The following is a 24,671-nucleotide window of genomic DNA, read 5'->3' on the forward strand; positions in this document are numbered from 1 at the left end:
GAGAAGGGAGGTTAGGGCCTTGCTTACATTAGAGGAGGAAAGGTGGGAGGACAAAAAAGTGTGCCTGTTTTTAAAAAAGTGTGTAATGTGATCTCATTTATGTTTAAAAAAAAAAAAACAGTAAAGAAGAAAATTATTTATTTAGAAATAGTTCTAACAGAGTTTAAAAACTGAGACCCAGTAAATGACACATATTGCATAAGTTAATCACCATGGCTTATTATGAACACTGTCCAGGTAAAAATATGAAGTCTCAAGATTATTAACAAATAGCAGTGGATACAAAATGTCTAATTACTAGCTTCCAGCATTATGGTGGACAATGTAAAGATTCTTTTATTATATTTACCTAGAAGTACTGAGTAAAATGTAACAATTACATTTAAATGTACAGCTAAGCTCACAAAAAGTAAAAGCAAATCCCCAGGTGCCAAAAACAAAGATGAAAGTGAAAAAGCACAGGGGTGAGTGCTTAAATAGTGGGTATTTGTCTCTAGCATCCAGGGTTTTGGTGTTAATTCCCACAGAGAGGTAGCAAATGAAGCTTTAGGAGGTTAGAATTGGAAATAAGAACTTTCTATAAAGCCAAGACCCTCAAAAGACTATTCTATTTATGTAAGGATTTAAAAACAAGAGAGACCACAGGACACAGGGCTTTGGGTGGGAAGAAAAAAAAAGAAAAGCTCTCCGAGAATTCAAAACCACAGGACTATAATTCACATTGCTTTTACTCTACCCACATGGTTCAGAAACTCCAGACGAAAAAGCCACAGTAGAATTATTCCTCAAGCAGTGATACTCCTGGGACACAAAGCAGAAGCCAAAAAAAAATTTCTCTGAAGAGATACTTCTACATCCCAAATACCGTGAGATTTTCCCAGGGTGGGGGGGGGAATATATATATATATGTGTGTGTGTGTATGTGTGTATATATATATATATATATAAGCCCTGCTAATAATGAGTTCACAATGAAAAAATGGCAAAGCCCCTGAGTGAACAATCCAACCTGTCCTAGTCCGCACATACAAGAAACAAACAATTCTACCCCACGAACTCCAAATACAGCGGGAGAGAAACAGAAAGTGGTTATAAAGGAAATACACATAAAATGACTGAAAGCCAAAAAGGAAGCAATCAAATCCTAAGAATAGAACTAAACTCTATGAAATTAGGAACTTTTTGAGAATATAAGGAACTTCTAGAGAATACAGTTGATCTTATTTGCCTAGTTACATAATCGCTATATAATGAATTAGTGAATACTGAAGTTTACTCCTCCAGGAAATACAGACTTTGGTCCTTGCGAGCCTACGGTCACACATTTCTGTCAATCAATAATGTCACCTTGTTTTGAGTGTGCGTCTGTTTAAGGACACCTCATGTAATATATTTAGTTGATTCCTTAACACTGAACTCGGCAGCAATGTAACTCAGGCCTGAGCAAACCTTATCTAATACATGTATTTTCTTCTTAAGGCACCTCACAATCTTCTTGCGCTCAGGAAAACTAGATAGCACTTCAGCACTATATTTGGGGCTATTTTAAATAGCAAGATAACCAACAAAAAGCACACAAATTAAAAAAACACAGCACTAAATATACCTCAAAGAGGTGACTTGTTTATAGCATGAGAGTGACACAAGAAGGCAGACCATCACCTTGTCCCACCACAGCTGGGAACACATACAACCCCAAATAATGGCTCCTTTGCATACGACCACCATAAACATTACTTTTGGGTTGCACACAGATTTTTAGAGAGTAGGTGAATTCACAGATACAGAATCTGCAAATAATAAGGATCTGCTGTATCTTTATATTTCCAGAGTTGGAAAGGATATTTTTGTTTTTTGACAAGATGCAAAAAGCACAAATTACAAAGGAAAAGACTGACAAACTGGATAAATTAAAATAAAATAAATTGAAATTTAAAACTTCTGCTTGAAGACCAGAGGCCAAACTCGGGGATCTGACAAGATGGCAAGGCTGCCCCATAGGGTTATCAAGGAAACCCAGAGTCTGCTGGCAGAACCGGTTTCGGCGTTAAAGCAGAACTAGAGGAGAGTAACGCCCATTCTTTTCATGTGCTCATTGCCGGCCCTCAGGATTCCGCTTTTGAGGGAGGGACTTTTAAACTTGAACTATTCCTTCCAGAAGAATACCCAATGGTAGCTCCTAAAGTACGTTTTATGACCAAAATTTATCATCCTAATGTAGACAAGTTGGGAAGAGCAAGTTTAGATATTTTGAATAAGTGGTCCCTAGTACTGAAGATCCAAACAGTTCTGCCATCTATGCAGGCTTTGTTAAATGTTCCCAATCCAAATGATTCATTAGCAAATGATGTAGTAGAGCAATGGAAGACCAACGAAGCCCAAGCCACAGATACAGCTAGAGAGCATGGAACTATATATGCCACGAATAATAGTTACATTGACCCAATCACCAAGTGTGCGTCTCTTCTGTTCTGCCAAGACTTCCTCCTGTTTTGTCTGCATTTAATGAATACAATCTTACAAACACTGCAGAATAAAAGCCCAGAAAGCTTCAGTCCTTTGGTGATTAAATGCACATTAGCAAATCTATGTCTTGTCCTGATTCACTGTAGTGAAACATGAGCAGAGGCTAGAAGTATCATCAAAACTGTTGACAAACTTTTAAAAGCAGGGCCCTGCTCTGCTTTTACTTCCCCCATCATGGTTTAAGTGCAAAGCACTGGAAATGAAGGGAGTTGTCAGGGTTAGCTGCAGGGGTGTGGGTGTTTTTATCATTTTTTTTGGTGTGGGGAGGTAGTTTTAATTTTATGGGCTCCTTTCCCCCTTTTTATGGTGATCTAATTGCACTGGTTAAAGCAGCTAACCAGTTCTTTAGATATATGCTCTCTATCCAAATCTAACTTGATTGTTTGAACCAAATAGGAGCATTAAACAAACATCACAGCCCTCACAATAACACTGTGACTCTGCTGTCAAGTGTAGAATCCTCTTCAAGAAAAAGCTTGTAACCATTTTGTATGGCTTTTCTGAAAACTTTTGTAAATCTTACTTTTTAGTAAAATATTTTTTGTTATTCTACTTATACTACTTTTGCCTTTGTACAGTTTATTGTGTTTATTTCATGGTTACAGTGTGACAATTCTATTTAAAAATTAAAACTGATGGAACATTCTACAAAATAAAGGAAAACTTTTGCTTGAAAACATATCAATATATCAGAAAGTGAAAAATCAAGTCACAGACTGGAATAAGTTATCTGCTTCACAAATCAAGAACACAGGATTAGTACTGCTCAATCAGCAATGTATAATGTGTATTCAAGACACTTCTCAGAGCATATTATTCTGATGTCACTACACCAAATGTTTATCACAAGCTTGAATCAGATAAAGAGTATTTCTGGAGGGTTCCCTGAAGGAAGTGCAGATCATCCACCCCTCTAGGCTGGTAATTATAAACTTAAAAGGACTAGAGAAGCCAAGAAAATAACAAAATTAAATGAACACAAATATGTGACCCATAGAGGTCACAGGCACATCTAAGGGACAGTTACTCACTCCACAGAACACTTCTGAAGGTTGATTTTTGCAATCAAATTGAAACAGAACAGGACCTTCTGGTCCTTGCAGAGGACCCATGTCCTCTGCCTGCTTTTTGTTTATGGAAAAACTTCAGCCAAGGACTAAGTTTAATCAGAGAAATGAGAATATTTCAATGAAATGTTCTGTTCTCTCCTGAAAACAGTTAAAGGAGATCAAATAATAATAATGTAGTCATTCAGCATAGTCAAGGACCTTTAGTTCTTTCTCAAGGCCTATAGATAATATTCAGAGCCATATCCTGTCAGGTGTCTTATAGATACTGAAACCCCAGGTAGAGACATTAACTACACAATGACCAGACTGTATCCATGACATAAGGGGCCACAATTCTGAGAACTGGCCTTAAAGAAATGAAAACAAACTGAGCCTGGAACTGAAGTTCAACTGTTCTTAAATCAATGAAGATGATGCTGGTTAAACCACTGATGACCAATTGGAGGTGATGGAGTTCCAGTTGAGATATTTCACATCCTAAAAGATGATGCTGTGAAAGTGCTGCACTCAATATGCCAGCAAATCTGGAAAAATCAGCAGTGGCCACAGGACTGGAAAAGGTCAGTTTTCATTCCAATCCCTAAGAAAGGCAATACTAAAGAATGCTCGAACTACCGCACAATTGCACTCATCTCACATGCTAGTAAAGTAAAGCTCAAAATTCTCCAAGCCAGGCTTCAGCAATATGTGAACCGTGAACTTCCAGGTGTTCAAGCTGGATTTGGAAAAGGAAGAGGAACCAGAGATCAAATTGCCAACATCCTCTGGATTATCGAAAAAGCAAGAGAGTTCCAGAAAAACATCTATTTCTGCTTTATTGACTATACCAAAGCCTTTGACTGTGTGGATCACAAGAAACTATGGAAAATTCTGAAAGAGATGGGAATATCGGACCACCAGACCTGCCTCCCGAGAAATCTGTACACAGGTCCCAAGAAACAGAACTGGACATGGAACGACAGACTGGTTCCAAATCGGGAAAGGAGTATGTCAAGACAGTATCTTGTCATCCTGCTCATTTAACTTATATGCAGAGTACATCATGAGAAATGCTGGGCTGGAGGAAGCACTGGAATCAAGACTGCCAGGAGAAATATCAATAACCTCAGATACGCAGATGACACCACCCTTATGGCAGAGTGAAGAAGAACTAAAGAGCCTCTTGATGAAAGTGAAAGAGGAGAGTGAGAAAGTTGGCTTAAAGCTCAACACTCAGAAAACTAAGATCATGGCATCCAGTCCCATCACTTCATGGGGAAACAATGGAAACAGTGAGAGACTTTATTTTTTTGGGTTCTGAAATCACTGCAGATGGTGACTGCAGCCATAAAATTAAAAGATGCTTACTCCTTGGAAGAAAACCTATGACCAACCTAGACAGCATATTAAAAAGCAGAGACATTACTTTGTCAACAAAGGTCCGTATAGTCAATGCTACGGTTTTTCCAGTGGTCATGTATGGATGTGAGAGTTGGACCGTAAAGAAAGCTGAGTGCCAAAGAACTGATACTTTTGAACTGTGATGTTGGAGAAGACTCTTGAGAGTCCCTTGGAGTGCAAGGAGATCCAACCAGTCCATCCTAAAGGAAATCAGTCCTGAATATTCATGGAAGGACTGATGCTGAAGCTGAAACTCCAATACTTCGGCCACCTGATGCGAATAACCGACTCATTTGAAAAGACCCTGATGCTGGGAAAGATTGAAGGAGGGAGGAGAAGGGGACGACAGAGGATGAGATGGTTGGATGGCATCACCGACGTGATGGGCATGAGTTTGAGTAGGCTCCGGGAGTTGGTGATGGACAGGGAAGCCTGGTGTGCTGCAGTCCATGGGGTTGCAGAGTTGGACGCGACTGAACTGAATTGACCAATTTGAAGATGACTGTCAGAGCTGACTGTACTGTTTCTTCATGAACCCTCCCTCTGTCTGTCTATCAAGGCTGTTACCTGCTGCTTGTTGGGGGCAGGGGTGGGGGTGGTGAGCTGACCTTTGGATAGATGTCCACCCTCGTGTCCTGCCCCCCACCCTAGTTGCCGGCACCTGAAATAAAGCAAACTTTCCTTTCCACCAACCCCACCTGTTTATCGGCTTTTGAGAGGCGAGCAGCTGGACCCCACCTTTCGATAACAAGATGACCACTTTAAAATCACGTATTTAAATTAACCAAACTCTTCCCCTGATAGCAAGAGGCTGGTATCTAAGACACCCAAACCACATTTTTCCAATTTCTATTAAAATATAATTTTATGAATTCTAATATATTGTGAATATAACAGTCTACACTGAGGAAATTAAAAAATAAAGATCATGAAGCCTGTGAAAAAACAAACCAAAAAAACCCCACAGAGGATTAGTACCATGAAGGGTTTTAGAAATCAATAAGAAAAAGATAAATAGATATTAGAAACACAAGCAAAGGATAAGAACAAGCATTTTCTTAGAAGAAAACAGACTGACCAACTAACTAACGAAAATATGCTCAATTTCATTTGTAATTAAGAAATATAAATTTAAAATGAGATATTTCACAACTCTATATTAATTGTATAATATACATATACACATACTTTGTAAAACTGAATTGTAGTTAAGCACAGCTCTTGTCAAGCATAAGTTTGTGACATTAAACGATAATGTTTAGTAAAATCAAAGGACATTTTTTAGGTAAAATTTCCAACAAAGGCATACAATTAATCCCAGAGATTAGAAGCCCAAGGGAGAAAATGAAAGTTGTAGAAAGAAACCCAAGAATAAATAACCAAATGACATTCAGGAAGCAACGAAAAAAGACTCATCTGGTACTGCCAGAGTTTGGATATTTCTTAAAACAACTATTCCGGATGAACAGTGGATTTTCATGTGAGATAATGCAGCAGAAGCTCAGCACACGTCAGCTTATACACATTCAGAGTACTCGTTTTGTTTTTTTTCAAAAATTATTTTTCCGGAACCACTCTCAGTACCAAATTTTGTATCAATCAGAGTTCAGAGGCCAAACCAGTGAGGGAGGTGGGGAGAGGGGTGTGTGTGTGTAGACGTGGCTTATACAAATGTGGGAGATGGTTAAACAGGCTCTGTAGGGCTGTCAACAACATACCTGATTCTGGAGCTCAGCGTCCACAGGGTAGGCAGGCAGGGCAGATCTGGAGCAGGCTCAAACCCACAGGTACAAGCTGGAACCGCACAAGAACCTGGCATCCTGAAGAAGCCAGGACTCTCCATCATGGCGCTAAAAACACACTGGGCCTGAGTAACTTCATCACAGAGCTAAACACACACCTGGCCCAGAAATTGCATCATGGCACTAAACACACACACCTGGCCCAGGTGCCCATCCTGCAGCTAAACCCACACAGTGGTCCCAAGGAATAAGAGCAGCTGACAGGGGATCCAGGTGAACACAGAGCAATTGCAGGCCTAGCTGCCACTTCACACCAACAAGGTGAATCAGCAGTTCAGCAATAGCGTATAGGAGCTACACCATGGCTGCCGCTTCTCTTTGCCTTCCAAATCTCTTTAAGAATCTCCACCGTGGTCCACCTTAAACAGAAACATGCAAGAAAGGGAATTCTGAGAACTGTAGTTCAGCCTAGCCAAATTGACACATTCTTTAATGGTTATGTGTCTCTTCAGACTCTCCTATTGCTCTTGAGTTAGCTGTAGCAAATTCTTTTTTTCCCCAGGAAAATTATGCATCATGATCAGAAAATGTAGTATCTTTGTTATTGATTGCTTAGTGTTTGAGATATGTTTTGTGGTCTAATACATGACCAGTTTTTATAAATGTTCCATATGAGCTTGAAAATAATGTGTATTCTCTAAAACTGATTGCAGAATACATATACACATACATGATCAGGTAAATTAATTCGGTTGTCCAATCTTCTATACACAAGTTTTTTATGTAAGTCATCAATTACTGACAGAGGTATATTAAAAATCTCCCTTTATCAATTTCTCCCAGCAGTTATGTCAATTTTTGCACTATCACTTTTAAAACTCTACGTTTTTAGATGCATAATTTTATAACTATTATATCTTCCTGGTGAATCATTCCTTTTAGCATTCAGTAATGACCTTTTGGGAGAGGAAATGGCAACCCACTCCAGTATTCTTGCCTGGGAAATATTATGGACAGAGGAGCCTGGCGGGTTACAGACCATGGGATCGCAAAGACTTGGACACGACTGAGCAACTAAGCAACAACAATGACCTTTTTATCCAAATGATATTCTTTTCTAAAGTCTATCCTGACCAAATGTAATATTGCTAAATAAAGCTAATATCGCTTGAACCATGGTAATAACACCATAATAGCAATTTAATTATGCTCTTTTTTCCCCCCTTGCCTTTGGGGTTTCTTTTACTTACCTGCCAGCTCGGCAATGTATTTTTAAAAGATATTTGTTACACGTGATCCATTATTTCTGGTGTGTGTAGCAGGCAGGCATATTGATATCTAATCTGGCATACTGATAGATCCTGAAGTTCCCAAACTTAGAGAAAAATGAAACATGTACTCACCTTTAGTAGAAATCTCTTATGTTTGATATGCAATCAGAATGGCAGAATAAACTGAACAATGTATGCACAACCAAGCCCCATCTTACCAATGAAGGTGTCAAACTATATTAATTATAGGGTTCCATCTGGATGTATTCACTTTTTATCTCCAACAGACAAGAAAAAATTATGCTTTTTCAAACAATACACTCCAACAGCCTCCCTCAAGATTCTGATATGGCCCCCATCCCTGAAGTGTGGTTCTCCCACAACAGAAAATCACTGGTTTATGGTATCTCCAAAGAAGATTACAGTTTCAAGATGCAAACACTTTATTCCATTAATAGTTTGGTATTTCTCCTCCCATCCCTCAGCCACTCACAGATGCTGTACTTTCCTCTAGTGTTCTGTGGGTTCTTTTCAATATGTTTCCAAACTGCTCAGGTCTCCTGGTTAGGTGGCATCCAAGAGACCAACACTAGGCTCAAATTCAGTTTCTACCTGACAATGTGGGACTCCCACTACTGGAGTCAAATTCTATAAGTTGACATTTAACCTAGTCTTACCAATAACAGCTTACTAGGGACTCCCAATACCCACATTATACATCTGCTTATGGCATAAATTGGGGTCTACTTCTCTCTACTGTTGAGTATGGATTTCAAGGGTCATGGTAAGAATTGTATCAGAGATTTGGGCCAACTATTTCAAGGAGGGAAAGCCCTAATTCTTGTTATGCAAGCTTGCTGTCTGATTTGTTCAACTTGTCAAATTTATGCACTACATAGAAAGCCTTTAAAAACTCATTAAAGTCAATGCTTCCATCTTTGTTTAAGTCCATCCTTTCGGCGAGCTCATCAAACTGGGAATCATCAATATGGACACTGTAGTGACTTTTGAAAAGTTTCCACATGCTACGAAATTCTTCCATGGAGATTAGGCCTGAAAGAATATAGGAGAAGGCTGTGAATATTCATTTTTAAGACCCATCCTAGGGAGGGGTGGGGTTTCCCAGGGGGCTCAGCGGTAATGAATCCGCCTGCAATGCAGGACACATGAGTTCGATCCCTGAGTCAGGAAGATCCCCTGGAGAAGGAGATGACAACTCACTCCAGTATTCTTGCATGGGAAATCCCATGGACAGAGGAGCCTGGCAGGCAACAGTCCATGGGGCAGCAAAAGAGTCAGACATGACTTATCGACTAAACAACAACAAAAATGCCTGATTGTTAAGAAACTGAAGGAAATGGAAAAGAAAGATTGTAAATGTAAGAAACAATATGTCAGTTTAAATTACCAAGTGATCCTGAGATTATTCTAGAGCTGGAATGAGTAAACAGTGAACCAAAGGTAGGGGAGGGGATTGCAGACTGTGGTACTAATACATGTAATGTAGAAATTACAAGATCTAATAACTAAGGCCGAGGGACATGGAAGGAGGGTAGAGAGGAGAGCTACATCAAAGGAAAGGGAGAATTAGCCCTGAGATTCAATAAGAGGATTGTAAACAATGGCTCTACCATTTTCTATAGGCAGTAGCTTACTTTTGTGTTTTGATTAATGATTTTTTGGTACTTAATGCTCTCTGCAGTTGGGGATTATCTGATGATGTTTTTTAAAGCTTGAAAATAAATAATTGTGGATCAAACCTAAGCAGAAAATGAGTTTTCATAGTCCTCAGTCCAAAAAACAGAATCAGAACTCCAGGAATGATTTTTATTGCCAGGAATAATTATGATTTTTAAATGGACAGTTAATTATTTTTTCATCTGTGCTGGTGATTATAAAAGGAGCTGGTCTTATCTGACTAATGGATACATAAGCCTGTACCATATGGATTTGAATAGAGAGTTTGTGGCCAAACTAAAAAAACAGTAATATTAAACATGAGTTTATCCCCATGCTCTCCCTCTTCCCTGAGTTAAATCAAGTTTGGATGAAGACTGCATTAGATGAAAACAGAGTTCTGGTTTCAAATAAACAGACTAGCCTTTGCTTTCTACTGCTACTGAATCAATCAAAGCAAATTTACCTGAGTGATCAGAGTCAATGATATTAAAGATGATTTGCAGGTCAGATCGGTATCTGTACACTGTTTCAATTAGAGTAGACTGAACCTAAAATAAAGATTGTCCAAGTGTTAAAACATACAGAATTAATAACAGATCAATTTTACTAAAAGTAACAAACACACATCATGGTCACCAATTCAGAGTATGTGATTTAGATAGAAATTTGAGAAGGCAAGCATTCCTTGGAGACCCAACCCTCTTAAATCAGATGAAAGACCATGCTCTTGTGTTCTGTAGTGTCTGCAGCCTGTGTTCCTCAGGGGATGGTCCGAAGTGAATCTGGAAGGAGTAAATAACAATAGCCAATATTTACTGATAGCACCTGTGTGCCAGGCTCTGTATTGACAGTGTCTATGGATTATTTAATTCAGTCCTCAACAACAGGCCCAAGGAACACAACTATTATTGTGCCCATTTTACAGACTGGAAGACAAACAGGTAAAGTAAGTTTCTGAAGGTTCACATAATTGATAAGTGGGATTTAAATCTTGGCCTGAAGCCAAGGCCTATGAGCTTAGTCACCATGGTAAACTGTCTCTCAAATGAAGCCAAAAGTCTCCTTCCTGTGGATATTTTAGCTTCCCATGTGCATGTTTACTTCCCTTTCTCTGATCAACTTTTCATCTCCCCTGCAAACAATCACCCCAGTCCTAGTTCCCATCAGCTCACTTTCACCCCAATATTGTAACTAGTTGCTGATGAGTACTGAAGGTCTGACAATTCTCCTTGGGGTATTCCCATTTTAATAAGAAATTCTAAATTTTAAAATTCTTAATGTATCATATCAGTAAGTCTATACTTTGTTGTTGTTGTTCAGTCACTCAGTTGTGTTCGACTCTTTGCAACCCCATGGACTGCAGCACACCAGGCCTCCTTGTCCTTCACTATCTCTTGGAGTTTGCTCAAACTCATGTCCATTGAATCAGTGATGCCATTCAACCATCTCATCCTCTGTCATCCCCTTCTCCTCCTGCCTTCAATTTTTCCCAGCATCAGGGTCTTTTCTAACGAGTTGGCTCTTCACATCAGGTGGCCAAAGTATTGGAGCTTCAGCGTCAGTCTTTTCAGTGAATATTCAGGGTTGATTTCCTTTAGGATTGACTGGTTTGCTTTCCTTGCAGTCCAAGGGACTCTCAAGAGTCTTCTCCAACACCACAGTTGGAAGGCATCAATTCTTTTGACACTCAGCCTTCTTTATGGTCCAACTGTCACATCCGTACATGACTACTGAAAAAGCCATAGCTTTGACTAGACGGACCTTTGTTGGCAAAGTGATGTCTCTGCTTTTTAACACGCTGTCTATGTTTGTCATTGCTTTTTGTCCAAGGAGCAAGCATCTTTTAATTTCATGGCTACAGTCACAGTGATTTTGGAGCCCAAGAAAATAAAGTCTGTCATTGTTTCCATTGTTTCCCCATCTATTTGTCATGCAGTGATGGGGCCGGATGCCATGATCTTAGTTTTCTGAATGTTGAGTTTTAAGCCAGCTTTTTCACTCTCTTTCACCTTCATCAAGAGGCTCTTTAATTCCTCTTTGCTTTCTGCCCTAAGGGTGGTGTCATCTGCATATCTGAGGTTATTGCTATTTCTCCTGACAATCTTGATTCCAGCTTGTGCTTCATCCAGCCCAGCATTTCTCATGATGTAGTCTGCATACTCCGGGAGTTGGTGATGGACAGAGAGGCCTGGCATGCTGCAATTCATGGGGTCGCAGAGAGTCGGACACGACTGAGCGACTGAACTGAACTGAACTGAGTCTGCATATAAGTTAAATGAGCAGGGTGACAATATACAGCCTTGATATATTCCTTTCCCAATTTTCAAACAGTCCATTGTTCCATGTCTGGTTCTAACTGTTGCTTCTTGACCTGCATACAGCTTTCTCAGGAGGCAGGTAAGGTGGTCTGGTATCCCCATCTCTTTGAGAATTTTCCACAGTTTGTTGTGATCCACACAAAGGCTTTAGCGTACTCAATGAAGCAGATGTTTTTCTGGAATTTTTTAACTTTCTCTATGATCCAACGGATGTTGGCAATTTGATCTCTGGTTCTTCTGCCTTTTCTAAATCCAGCTTGTACATCTGGAAGTTTTCGGTTCACATACCATTGAAGCCTAGCTTGAAGGATTTTGAGCATTACTTTGCTAGCAGGTGAAATGAGTGCAATTATGCGGCAGTTTGAACATTCTTTGGCATTGCCCTTTTTAGGGATTGGAATGAAAACTGACCTTTTCCAGTCCTGTGGCCACTGCTGAGTTTTCCACATTTGCTGGCATATTGAGTGCAGCACTTTAATAGCATCATCTTTTAGGATTTGAAATAGCTCAGCTGGAATTCCATCACCTCCATTAGCTTTGTTCATAGTGATGCTTCCTAAGGCCCACTTGACTTCACACTCCAGGATGTCTGGTTCTAGGTGAGTGATCATGCCATTGTGGTTATCCAGGTCATTAAGATCTTTTTTGTATAGTTCTTCTTTGTATTCTTGCCACCTTTTCTTAATATCTTCTGCTTCTGTTAGGTCCATGCTGTTTCTGTCCTTTATTGTACCTATCTATGCCCGAAATGTTCCCTTGGTATCTCTAATTTTGTTTCTTGGTATCTATACTTACTGGCAGTTAATAGGAGTGTGTTGAGTGTTTTAAAAAGTGTATTACATGAAAGACAGATTTCATATCTGCTCTTCTGCTGAACAGCACTTAAGACAAGAATCACATATTTGACAGAGATTTGATTGCAGAAACTTTTTCATCTCTTCTCATTTTGGCTATCCTTAAAATGCACAAATTTCCTGAACAGATCACAACGTACCTGGAACACCCCCTTAGCTCTTTTCCTAAGACTGCCATGCCCATCCACTAGCCAATTCCACTCCCAACTTTTCAAAGAACTAAGGAACTCATAAGTTGTCCAGAGGATATTCGGTGCCAGCCAGGTTTTAACTGGTGCTGTTTCACTTACCTCTTTCACAGGTTTCTGAATGTGGACATCCTGGAAGCCAGACATGTAGTCAATATTTCCATCTTTGTCTGTGGTTACCAGATGAGAACTCAGTGATCTCCATGGTAAGTTCAGCCCCAAAACATTCTCCATTGAAAAAGCCCACTGGCCCACAGAAAGTTTTCCTAACAACAACAACGAAGCCCACATAATTGGTTGATAAATGGATTTTTTAAAAATGCAACCTCATCAATGGAGCAAGCAGACAGCCTGGGTTTTGAGGCCTGGGTGACTCTGCTACCCTTTATCATCTGTCTACCAAACCCCACGGCTCTGAGGGAAGATTAACTAAAGAAAGCCTTAGGGGTTCCATGGATCTTTTCCTTACTGTTATGGGTAAGCGATCAGAATTTGGGTATGCTAGATCTTTTTTCCTTTTTTACTAACAAAGTAAGGTATAATTATAATAGAAGATTTGAAAACACAAAAGGATATAAAAGATAAGATTACTCTTAACATTTGAGCATATTGCTCATGTCTCATTTTCTTAGGTAATATCCTTTCATCCTCTAATATTACATGTAGTTTTTCAAAATATACTTTTGCTTTCTAAGTATTAAAGGTATGCTCATTTGAAAGGATTTTGAATAAACAGAAAACATTACTATTTCTACTGTTTTTCTATGTATATAAACATGGGTATATATATAAAGGTACAATATTTTATATTTCTTAAAGCCAAATATACATTGTACCATGTTTCATATATGTGTATTACATATGGCAACACACACATACACAACAAACATAGATATTCTAACCTGATTCTTTACTTACAATCATGGACATGCATCTATGTTAATAAACATAAACCTACATCATTCTTTTAATGGCTGTGAAATTATTCCATTATTTTCTTAGGATCATTCCTAGAAGCAGAATTGCTAGATCTAAAGGTATGTACATTTTAAGGCTTCTGATATATTTTGCCAAACTGCTTTCAAGAAAGAGTAGTCACTTGACACCCCCACCAAGACCATTCACCACACACTTACCTGCTAAGGACAAAGGTTATTTAGAAGTGTATTCCTCATTTCCAAGCCCAAGGGGATTTTCTAGCTACCTTATGTAATTAAGTTGTAGCTAATTTCACTATGTCAGAGAATTTACTCTACACGTTTCCATGCAAAATTTGTAGAGATTTACTTTATGTTCCACTTAATGGTCAAATGTAAATGTTCCATTTATGCTTGACAAGAATATATATTCTGCAATGTTGGATAGAGTTCGACATATGCCTTTTACGGAAAGTTTGTTAAATTTTGTCTGTTTATACTTTTAGTTCCTGAGAGAAGAGTGTTAAAATCTCTCACTATGACAGTAGATTTTTCAACTTCTACTTGTTCAGTCCATTTTTGTTTTACATAGTTTTTAAGGAGACTATATAAATAGGTACATACACATTTAAAATGGATTCAATTAGAAAACTGAGTATTTTATTATTATAAAGTATCTCTTTATAGTTCTAGTAATGTGTATCTCCTTGAAGTCTACTTTGTCTGATATTAATAGAGTTGTTCCCACTTTGTTTTTTTTTCAATGTTTTATATAGATCTTTCTAGACTTAAAATGAGGTTATAGCCCAATAAACCTATAATTAATTGAAGATATCATAAGTAAAAAATGCATTTAACACATCTAACCTACCGAACAACATAGCTTAGCCTAGCCTACCTTACATAAATGTACTCAAAACACTTACATTAGCCTAGAGTTGGGCAAAATCATCTAATACAAAGCCTATTTTATAGTGAAGTGTTGACTATCTCATGTAATTTATTGAATAAGGTACTGAAAGTGAAAAATAGAATGGCTGTATGAGTCCGGGATGGTTGTAAATGTATCAGTTGTTTACCCTTGTGATCACCTGGATGACTGGGAACTGTGGCTCAATGCTACCACCCAGCATGAGAGAGCATCATACTATATATTGCTCGTTTGGGAAAAGGTCAAAATTCAAAATATGTTTCTCCTCAATGCATATGGCTTTCATACAATTTTAAAGTCAAAAACTCGTAAGTCAAACCACCATAAATTGGGGACTACCTGTACATATGATTCCACTGTCTACTGGCTTCTGTTGCAACTTTTGAGAAGTCTGATGTCACTCTAACTGTTGTCTCTTGAGCAATGTATGTTTCCTCTGCTTGCTTCTAAGATTTTCTTTTTGCTGTTGGTGTGCTGCAGTTTCACCACAAGTGTGTGTAGGTGTGAATTTGATTTTATTTATCTTATCTGAGAATCACCATTCCTCTTTACCTGTGAGTATGAGTTTTTTCAACAATTCTGGAAAAGTCTCAGCCATTATCACGCAAAATATATTCTCTCTTACAGTCTCTCCTCCTGGGACCCTGATTAGATGTATGTTAAACATTTTATTTTATTTTTTTAGCAATATCTAATCTTGTATTTAACCCACTCATTATGTTTTTTAACAAGTTATTTTTATATCTATATAAAATAAAAACGGTTCTTTAAATCATTTTAAAATGCATACTTGTGACTCCATCTTTCATTTCTTTAAACACTTTCTTTCCTAGTAATCTTTACTTAGCATTTGATAACCCCAATATATGATATCCTCTGGAAACTAAATCTGTTGCTTATTGTTCCTGCTGACTCTCACTCATGGTCTCCTTGTTTGTTTGGGGATCTTTGGTTGTGACCTCATATTAATTGATCTTACTCTCTGGATATATTAGTGGCGCAAATTAGGGACACTTCCCATGAACATGGATTTGCATTTGCTTGCCAGGAGTCAGGGCACTACAGACCTAGGATTACTCTGGTCACTTTGAGGATCTAGGCTTAATGTTGGAAGTCTCAAATTCAGCTTACTCATCTTTTCTACTATCCTACGGTTAATCCCAGGATTGACTGCTACAACAATATTAGCATTTGCCCCCAAGACAATCGAGCCTATGATGCTTGCTTGCTGCTCCATGCTCCAACATGCAGCTTCAAAAATCTACTAGCAGGGAGAGGAAATATAGCCTAGAGATTTATTTTAATTACTGTGAGGCTGGTAAATGCATTAAAATCCTACATCCTCTAGAATCTAGCTGTCTCTTAACAGGAGGATTTTCCAGAGTGTCTAGTCTAACATACTACCAGAATAGAAGTCTAATTTAGGGTTGTTGTTGTTAAGTTGAAAGACGCTTATTGAAAAGGAAGAATACGCTTTTTTCCAAGCATATAATGGATTATATTTCATCTCTATCATCCTTCACTGGTAAAAAGCAGAAAAGTGAACTTTTAAGACATCAAAGAAAATGAAAACTAATCTGTATAGTACCTGGTATGTTAAGAAATGGTAAGCATTACATTTTTTTTTACCTGATTTATTGCGGTCTTGAAGTTGGAAAGCTCGAATGAGGTCAGTTTTTCGTGAAATCATTCTTTCTTTTAACATCCTGATGGCACTACTTTCAATAGCATTCACCCTATGTTAAGAAAATAATTGTTAGGTGAAAGTTACATAAGTCATTCTGTTCTGTTTCATTTTAATATACTGTGTTGCCACTTACCAGATTCTACATTAAATAAGTTGCTTAACCTCACTGCTGCTGCTGCTAAGTCACTTCAGTCGTGTCCGACTCTGTGCAACCCCATAGACGGCAGCCCACCAGGCTCCGCCGTCCCTGGGATTCTCCAGGCAAGAACACTGGAGTGGGTTGCCATTTCCTTCTCCAGTGCATGAAAGGGAAAAGTGAAAGTGAAGTCGCTCAGTCATGTCTGACTCTTAGCGACCCCATGGACTGCAGCCTACCAGGCTCCTCTGTCCATGGGATTTTCCAGGCAAGAGTACTGGAGTGGGGTGCCATTGCCTTCTCCGGCTTAACCTCACAGATAACATATTATTAGGTGGTGAAGAGCTGACTCATTGGAAAAGACCCTGATGCTGGGAAAGATTGAGGGCAGGAGGAGACGGGGATGACAGAGGATGAGATGGTTGGATGGCATCACCAACTCGATGGACATGGGTTTGGGTAAACTCTGGGAGCTGGTGATGGACAGGGAGGCCTGGCATGCTGCGGTTCATGGGGTCACAAAGAGTCGGACATGACTGAGCTACTGAACTGAACTGAATGTGTTTATATGTACGTGTGCACATGTTTTGTGAAATTTAAAAGGATTATCACTGGTGTTTTCTTTTTGGTTTCAAAGATTCACATGGACAATTAGTACATGAGAATGTCCAAGACAAGAAGGAAAACAGAGGGACTTGCTATAGAAGATGCTGGAATTTATCTTAACTTACTTAAAGAGCAGACATTGACAGAAGAGAAGACAGATATGTACCTGAATAGAATATAATGGAATTTTCATAAATACAGCTAACTATATATAGGAACAATGTATATGATGAAGCAGGTATTAAAATTCAGTAGAAAAGGACAGTTTTTTAAAATGGGGGCTAGCATAATTAACTCAATGTCTGGATGCTAAGTTTTTACCTCAGACCATTTATAAAAATAAATTCACAATAAAGGAAGAACAGAGGAACAAAGTAGTTATCAGTCACATATCCCTCAAAAAAGCAAAATGGCATACGCAAATCCAACCATATCAAAAATAACATCATAGGTGAATGGATAAATAAATTAAAAAAAACAGATTGTGAGACTGGATAAAAAAACAAGATCCAACTATATGTTGTCTATAGGAGACACACTCTAGCTTCAAAGATACAAAGAGTTTGAAAGGAAAAAGTATATCATGTAAACACCAACCATAAGAGAGTTAGAGTGGCCAAATTAATAGTAAACAAAATAGATTTTAAGACAAAAGCTATTACTAGAGATAAAGAGGGATATTTTATAATGATAAAAGAACCAATCAGTCAAGAAAATGGCAATAGCTCCAAATTGATCTACAGATTCAAAATAATCCCTGTCAAAATCCCAGTGGGCATTTTTGCAGAAGTTGACAAGCTGATTCTAAAATTCACATGGAAAACAATCTTAAAAAAGAAGAGCCAAATTCAACTCACATTTTCCAATTTCAAACTTAAAAATCTTTACTAATCAAGACAGTGTGTCACTCACATTAGGACAGATATATAGGTCAATGGAGTACAACTTAAAGTCCAGAAATAAACCCATAGCTTTATGGTCAATTGATTTTGGACAAATGTGTCAAGACAGTCAAATAGGGGAGGGATAGTCTTTCCAACTGATGTTGCTGGGACAAGTAAATATCCGTATTTTCAAGAATAAAGTTGGACCCCTACCTCATACCATACACAAAAATGAACTCAAAATGAGTAAAATATAAATCAAATGTTAAGAGCTTAATATATAAAAATAATTTATAAAATTACTGGAAGAAAACATAGAATAAATTTTCATGACTCTGAGTTAGGCAATATCTTCTTAGATACATCTTCGTAAGCAAAGAAGAGAAAATAGATATACTTGATTTCATCAAAATTTAAAACTTTGGTGCTGCAAATAATAACATCAAGAAGGTAAAAAATACATTCCACAGAATAGGAGAGACAATTTAAAAATCTTATATCTAATAATCCCTTCATGGATCACAGCCTTGTTGTGGTGAAGGGGCATGTATAACCCAATGAAGCTATGAGCCATGCTGTGCAGGGTCACTTAAGGCAGACAGGTCATAGTGGAGAGTTCTGACAAAATGTGGTCCACTGGAGGAGGGAATGGCAAACCACTCCAGTATTCTTGCCATGAGAATTCCATGAACAATATGAAAAGGAAAAAAGATATGACACCAGAAGATGAGCCCCTCACATCAGAAGGTGTCCAATACGCTACTGGGGAAAAGCAGAGAGCAATTACTAATAGGTCCAGAAAGAATGAAGCAGTTGGGCCAAAGCAGAAACGACGCTCAGTTGTAGATGTACCTGGTGGTGAAAGTAAAGTCCGATGCTGTAAAGAACAATATTACATAGGAACCTGGAATGTTAGGTCCATGAATCAAGGTAAACTAAATGTGGTCAAGCAGGAGATGGCAAGAATGAACATCTTAGGAATCAGTAAACTAAAGCGGACGGGAATGGGCAAATTTAATTCAGATGACAATTATATCTACTATTGTGGGCAAGAATCCCTTAGAAGAAATGGAGTAGTCCTTGTAGTCAACAAGAGTCTGAAAAGCAGTATTTGGGTGCAACCTCAAAAACAACAGAATGATCTCAGTTCATTTCCAAGGCAAACCACTCAGCATCACAGTAATCCAAATCTATGCCCCAACCACTGATATCAAAATGCTGAAGTTGACCTGTTCTATGAAGACCTACAAGACTTTCTAGAACTAACACCCAAAAAAGATGTCCTTTTCACCATAGGGGATTGGAATGCAAAGGCAGGAAGTCAAGAGATTTCCCAGAGTAACAGGCAAGTTTGGCCTTGGAGTACAAAATGAAGCAGGGCAAAGGCTAACAGAGTTTTGTCAAGAGAACACACTGGTCACAGGAAACATCCTCTTCCAACAACACCTGGGAGGACTCTACCCATGGATATCATCAAATGGCCAATACTGAAATCAGATTGATTATGTTCTTTGCAGCCAAAGATAGAGAAGCTCTATATAGTCAGCAAAAACAAGACCAGGAGCTGACTGTGGCTCAGATCATGAGCTCCTTATTACAAAATTCAGACTTAAATTAAAGTAGGGAAAGCCACTAGGCCATTCAGGTATGACCTAAATCAAATCTCTTATGATTATACAATGGAGGTGACAAATAGATTCAAAAGATTAGATCTGGTAGACAAGAGTGCCTGAAAAAGTACGGATGGAGGTTTGTAACACTGTACAGGAGGTGGTGACCAAAGCCATACCCAAGAAAAAGAAATGTGAGAGGACAAAGTGGTTGTCTGAGGATGCTTTACAAACAGCTGAGAATAGAAGAAAAGAGAAAGGCAAAGGAGAAAGGGAAAGAACCGAATGCAGAGTTCCAGAGAATAGCAAGGAGAGATAAGGTCTTCTTAGTGAACAATGCAAAGAAATAGAGGGAAACAACAGAATGGGGAAGACTAGAGATCTCTTCAAGAAAACTAGAGATATCAAGGGAACATTTCATCTAAAGACAGACACAATAAAGAACAGAAACAGTAAGTACCTAACAGAAGGAGAAGAGATTAAAAAGAGGTGGCAAACATACACAGAAGAACTACACAAAACAGGTCTTAATGACTCAGATAACCACGATGGTACAGTCACTCACCTAGAGCCAGACATCTTGGAGTATGATATCAAGTAGGCCTTAGGAAGCATTACTACTACAAACAAAGCTAGTAGAGGTGACAGAATTCCAGCTGAGCCATTTCAAATCCTAAAAGATGATGCTGTGAAAGTGCTACACTCAATATGTCAGTAAATTTGGAAAACTCAGCAGCTGCCAAAGGCTGGGAAAGGTCGGTTTTCATTCCAATCCCAAAGACGGGCAATGCCAAAGAATGTTCAAACTACTGGACAATGGCGCTCATTTCACATGCTAGAAAGGTTATGTCCAGTATCCTTCAAGCTAGGATTCAGCAGTATGTGAACTAAGAACTTCCAGATGCACAAAGTTGGGTTTTGAAGAAGCAGAGGAACCAGAGATCAAATTGCAAATATTCGTTGGTTCACAGAGAAGGCAAGGGAATTCCAGAAAAACATCTACTTCTGCTTCACTGACCATGTTAAAGCCTTTGACTATGTGGATCACCACAAACTGTGGAAAATTCTTAAAGAGATGGGAACACCAGATCACCTATCTGTCTCCTGGAAAACCTGTATGCAGGTCAAGAAACAACAATTAAAACCGGACAGAAACAACAGACTGGTTCAAAATTGGGAAAGGAGTATGACATAGTTGTATATTGTCACTCTGCTTACTTAACTTATATGCAGAGTATATCCTGCAAAATGTTGGGCTGGATGAAGCACAAGCTGGAATCAAGATTGCCAGAAGAAGTATCAACAACCTCAGATACGCTGATGATACCACTCTAATGGCAGACAGTGAAGAGGAACTAAAGAGCCTCTTGATGAGGGTGAAAGAGGAGAGTAAAAAAAGCTGGCTTAAAACTCAACGTTCAAAAAACTAAGATCATGGCATCCGGTCCCACCACTTCATGGCAAATAGATGGGGGAAAAGTGGAAGCAGTGACACATTTTATTTTCTTGGAATCCAAAATCACTGCAGATGGTGACTGGAGCCATAAAATTAATAGACGCTCCTTGGAAGAAAGCCATAACAAACTTAGCGTATTAAAAAGCACAGACATCACTTTGCTGACAAAGGTCCATCTAGTCAAAGCTATGGTTTTTCCAGTACTCATGTACGGATGTGAGAGTTGGACCATAAAGAAGGCTGAACACCGAAGAATTGATGCCTTCCAACTGTGGTGTTGGAGAAGACTCTTGAGAGTCCCTTGGACAGCAAGGAGATCAAACCAGTCAATCCTAAAAGAAATCAACCCTGAATATTCATTGGAAGGACTGATGCTGAAGCTGAAGTTCCAATACTTTGGCCACCTGATGCAAAGAGCTGACTCATTGGAAAAGACCCTAATGCTGGGAAAGATTGGGGACAGGAGGAGAAGGGGAGCAACATAGGATGAGATGGTTGGATGGAATCATCGACTCAGAGGACATGAGTTTGAGCAAAGTCCAGGTGATTGTGGAGGGCAGAGCAGCCTGGCATGCTGCACCCCTTAGGGTTGCAAAGAGTTGGATAGGACTTAGCAACTGAACAACCACAATATCCAATAAATGACACAAATATAGGCTATATAAACAACTCTACAAGCAATAGTAAAAAGTGTAATAACTCAATTAAGAATGAAAAAAAGGTGGGACTCCCCTGGCGGTACAGTGGTTAGGACTCTGGTTCTTTCATTGATGGGGCTTGGGTTCAATCCCTGGTCAGGGATCTGAAATCCCATAAGTCACATGGAACAGCCAAAAAAAAAAAAAATGGAAAAAGGATCTGAAACAGACATTTCTCCAAAGACAATATACAAATGTCCAATAAGAACCAAAAAGATCCTCAAAGTTACTGGTAGGTAAGGAAATACAAATCAAAATCAAGACCTCACATCCACTAAAATGGCTATAATCAAAAAGATCATAACAAGGGTTGTCAAGGATGTGGAGAAATTGGAATCCACATACACTGTTGATGGGAATGTAAAATCACGCGTCCCCTTGGAAAAGAGCTTTCAAGTTCCTCAAAATATTAAACATAAGAGTTATTATATAATCCAGTAATTCTACTTTCAGGTATATACCCAAAAGAAATGAAAACAAATACATAACAAAACCTTGTCCACCAAAGTTCAAAACATTACTCACAGTAGCCAAAAAGTAGAAACAATCTACATTTCTTTTTTTTAAAAAAAATATTTTATTTATTTGTTTATTGGCCACGTGGCATGTGGAATCTTAGTTCCCCAACCAGGGATAAAATCCATGCCCCCTGCATTGGGAGCTCAGAGTCCCAACCACTGGACCACCAGGAAGTCCTAATCCACATTTCTATTAGCTGATAAATAGACAAAGAAAATGAGGTCTACTGATACAATGGAATGTTATTCAGCCATAAAAAAAAAGATTGATACATGTTACAAAGGGAATGCCCTGGAGGAGTGCATGGCAACCCACTCCAGTATTCTTGCCTGAAGAATCCCATGAACAGCGGACCCTGGCAGGCTATATAGTCCACAGGGTCGCAGAGTCAGACATGACTGAAGCGATGAGCACATGCACACAACGTGAATGAACCTCAAAAGCAGTGTGCTAAGTAAAAGAAGCTAGTCACAGAGACCACATATTATTTAATTTCATTTACATGACGTATCCAGAATAGGCAAATCTATACAGAGAGAAAACAGACTGGTAGTTGACTAGAGTTGTGATGAGGGAGGTGATAATGATGAATGACTGCTAATGGATACAAGCTGTCTTTACAGGATGGAACAAACGTTCAACAATTAGATTATGGTAGTGTTACACAACTGGGTAAATACACTAAGTATCACCGGATTGTATACTTAAACTTAGTAAACCGTCAACAAAACTGTTAAATTATAGACATATATATAATTAATATGGAGACATTTTTCTACCACAGGTGAAAATCCAAAAGTTATAATGAAACTATAAAATGTGATTTCATAGAACTAAAGCAATATCAAGACATCAACAAAATATATGCAACATGCCTGTAAAAGTCCTCCATCCTCAAATTCAAAAGATTCCTAAAAATTTAGCAAAAAATTCCTAAAAATTTATCAGAAAATGACAAACAGTCCAATATAAAATGGGGGAATATGATAAACAGGAAATTCAAAGAAAATGCAATGTCCAAAAACAAGATGGATAAACTCAGCTGTCTAAAAAAATGCTACTTAAAATAATGAGATTTACCATTTTTATCCATCAGTTTGTCAAAAATGAAGAAGGGTAATAAAAGTGGAGATTAATGAGGATGTGGAGAAATCAATATGCTCTTTTCCAGACTGTTAACTGTTAAACAACTTTTTTGGAGTACCTAGCAAAATTTCAAACATATAAATCCCACATTTTTAAGTTTTATGTTTAAAACAAGCACTAAAAACTTATGAATATGTGTATATATGTATGTACACGTATACACACAGAGGGTTGTGTACAGTACTGCTTTTAAGTACAACACCCTGAAACCAATCTGGATGGCCATCAATTGAATACGATTTAGCTATCCATAATTGTTATGGCATACATATAGTATAGAATATTATGCATCTACTACAAAGAATGAGTTAGGGAGTTAGGTCTGTATGTATGAACTTGGAGTGATGTTCATGATACAATCTTTAGGGAAAGAGTCAGTTGCAGAATAGAGTGTGCAGTGTGATTCTATCTTTGTTAAAAAAAAAATGTATGTATGTTGTTTACTGCCTTTCTCCTTCCACTGGGATATGCTTTGATGATGAAAAAGACTTTAGCCTATTTTGTTTATTTCAATATTACCTGTGCCTAGAACAGTGTCTGATACATAGTAGGTGCTCAACATTTAAGTTCAATGACTGAGAAACTGCTTGTCTATTTTTGTAGGAGCAAGGAGAAGAGGGTGGAAGGGTCCCCTCCAGGCTATTAATTTCAGCTGCCTCTGTGGAAAAAATTACTGAGAAGTACTGGAAGAGATCATCAACATTTTCTTTATACAAAGAAAGAAATGATTGTTTTGGCTCATCTAACAACAAATATATTTGTTTTAAAATACAAAAATATTAAAAAGATAATGTCAAAGGGGGAAAATAAAGGTAAGGTATGAATGCCATCACACAGGGAGATACACTCAACTCCACCATATTCACTTCTGGGTAGAGAAGGGACAAAGAGGCCAGAGCAGACTGGGTTGTGTTTGGGGGCAGAAAAGGCGAGAGCTTATGGGACTGGGTAGGTACAGAGACCTTCTTTTCCTCACATTCAATTAGGGACTGTTCATGGATGCTGACTGCTTTAGAACTACTGCTCTTGGTTTCAAATAAGAGCACATTCAC

General features: G+C 38.4%; 1 protein-coding gene and 1 pseudogene across 3 annotated transcripts in view; one reads left to right on the forward strand and one right to left on the reverse strand.

Annotated features, from left to right (window-relative positions):
• Positions 1-1,981: 1,981 nt before the first annotated feature.
• Positions 1,982-2,622, forward strand: LOC145535776 (ubiquitin-conjugating enzyme E2 N pseudogene; annotated as a pseudogene).
• A 5,792-nt stretch (positions 2,623-8,414) lies between these two features.
• PPEF1 (protein phosphatase with EF-hand domain 1) overlaps positions 8,415-24,671 on the reverse strand; it is a 108,729-nt gene continuing 92,472 nt past the window's right edge. For all 3 annotated transcript variants that reach the window (XM_081566540.1, XM_081566537.1, XM_081566538.1), the window contains 4 exons: positions 16,507-16,613; positions 13,132-13,295; positions 10,133-10,217; positions 8,415-9,042 (listed from right to left, as the gene is read on the reverse strand). In XM_081566540.1, the coding sequence (XP_081422666.1) occupies positions 8,834-9,042; positions 10,133-10,217; positions 13,132-13,295; positions 16,507-16,613 (565 nt within the window). In that variant the 3' untranslated portion in view covers positions 8,415-8,833. The remainder of the gene's footprint in view (positions 9,043-10,132; positions 10,218-13,131; positions 13,296-16,506; positions 16,614-24,671) is intronic.

This window comes from Giraffa tippelskirchi, chromosome X (genome assembly GCF_054371585.1).
Source record: "Giraffa tippelskirchi isolate mGirTip1 chromosome X, T2T-mGirTip1v1.2.pri, whole genome shotgun sequence".
Lineage (NCBI taxonomy): Eukaryota > Metazoa > Chordata > Mammalia > Artiodactyla > Giraffidae > Giraffa > Giraffa tippelskirchi.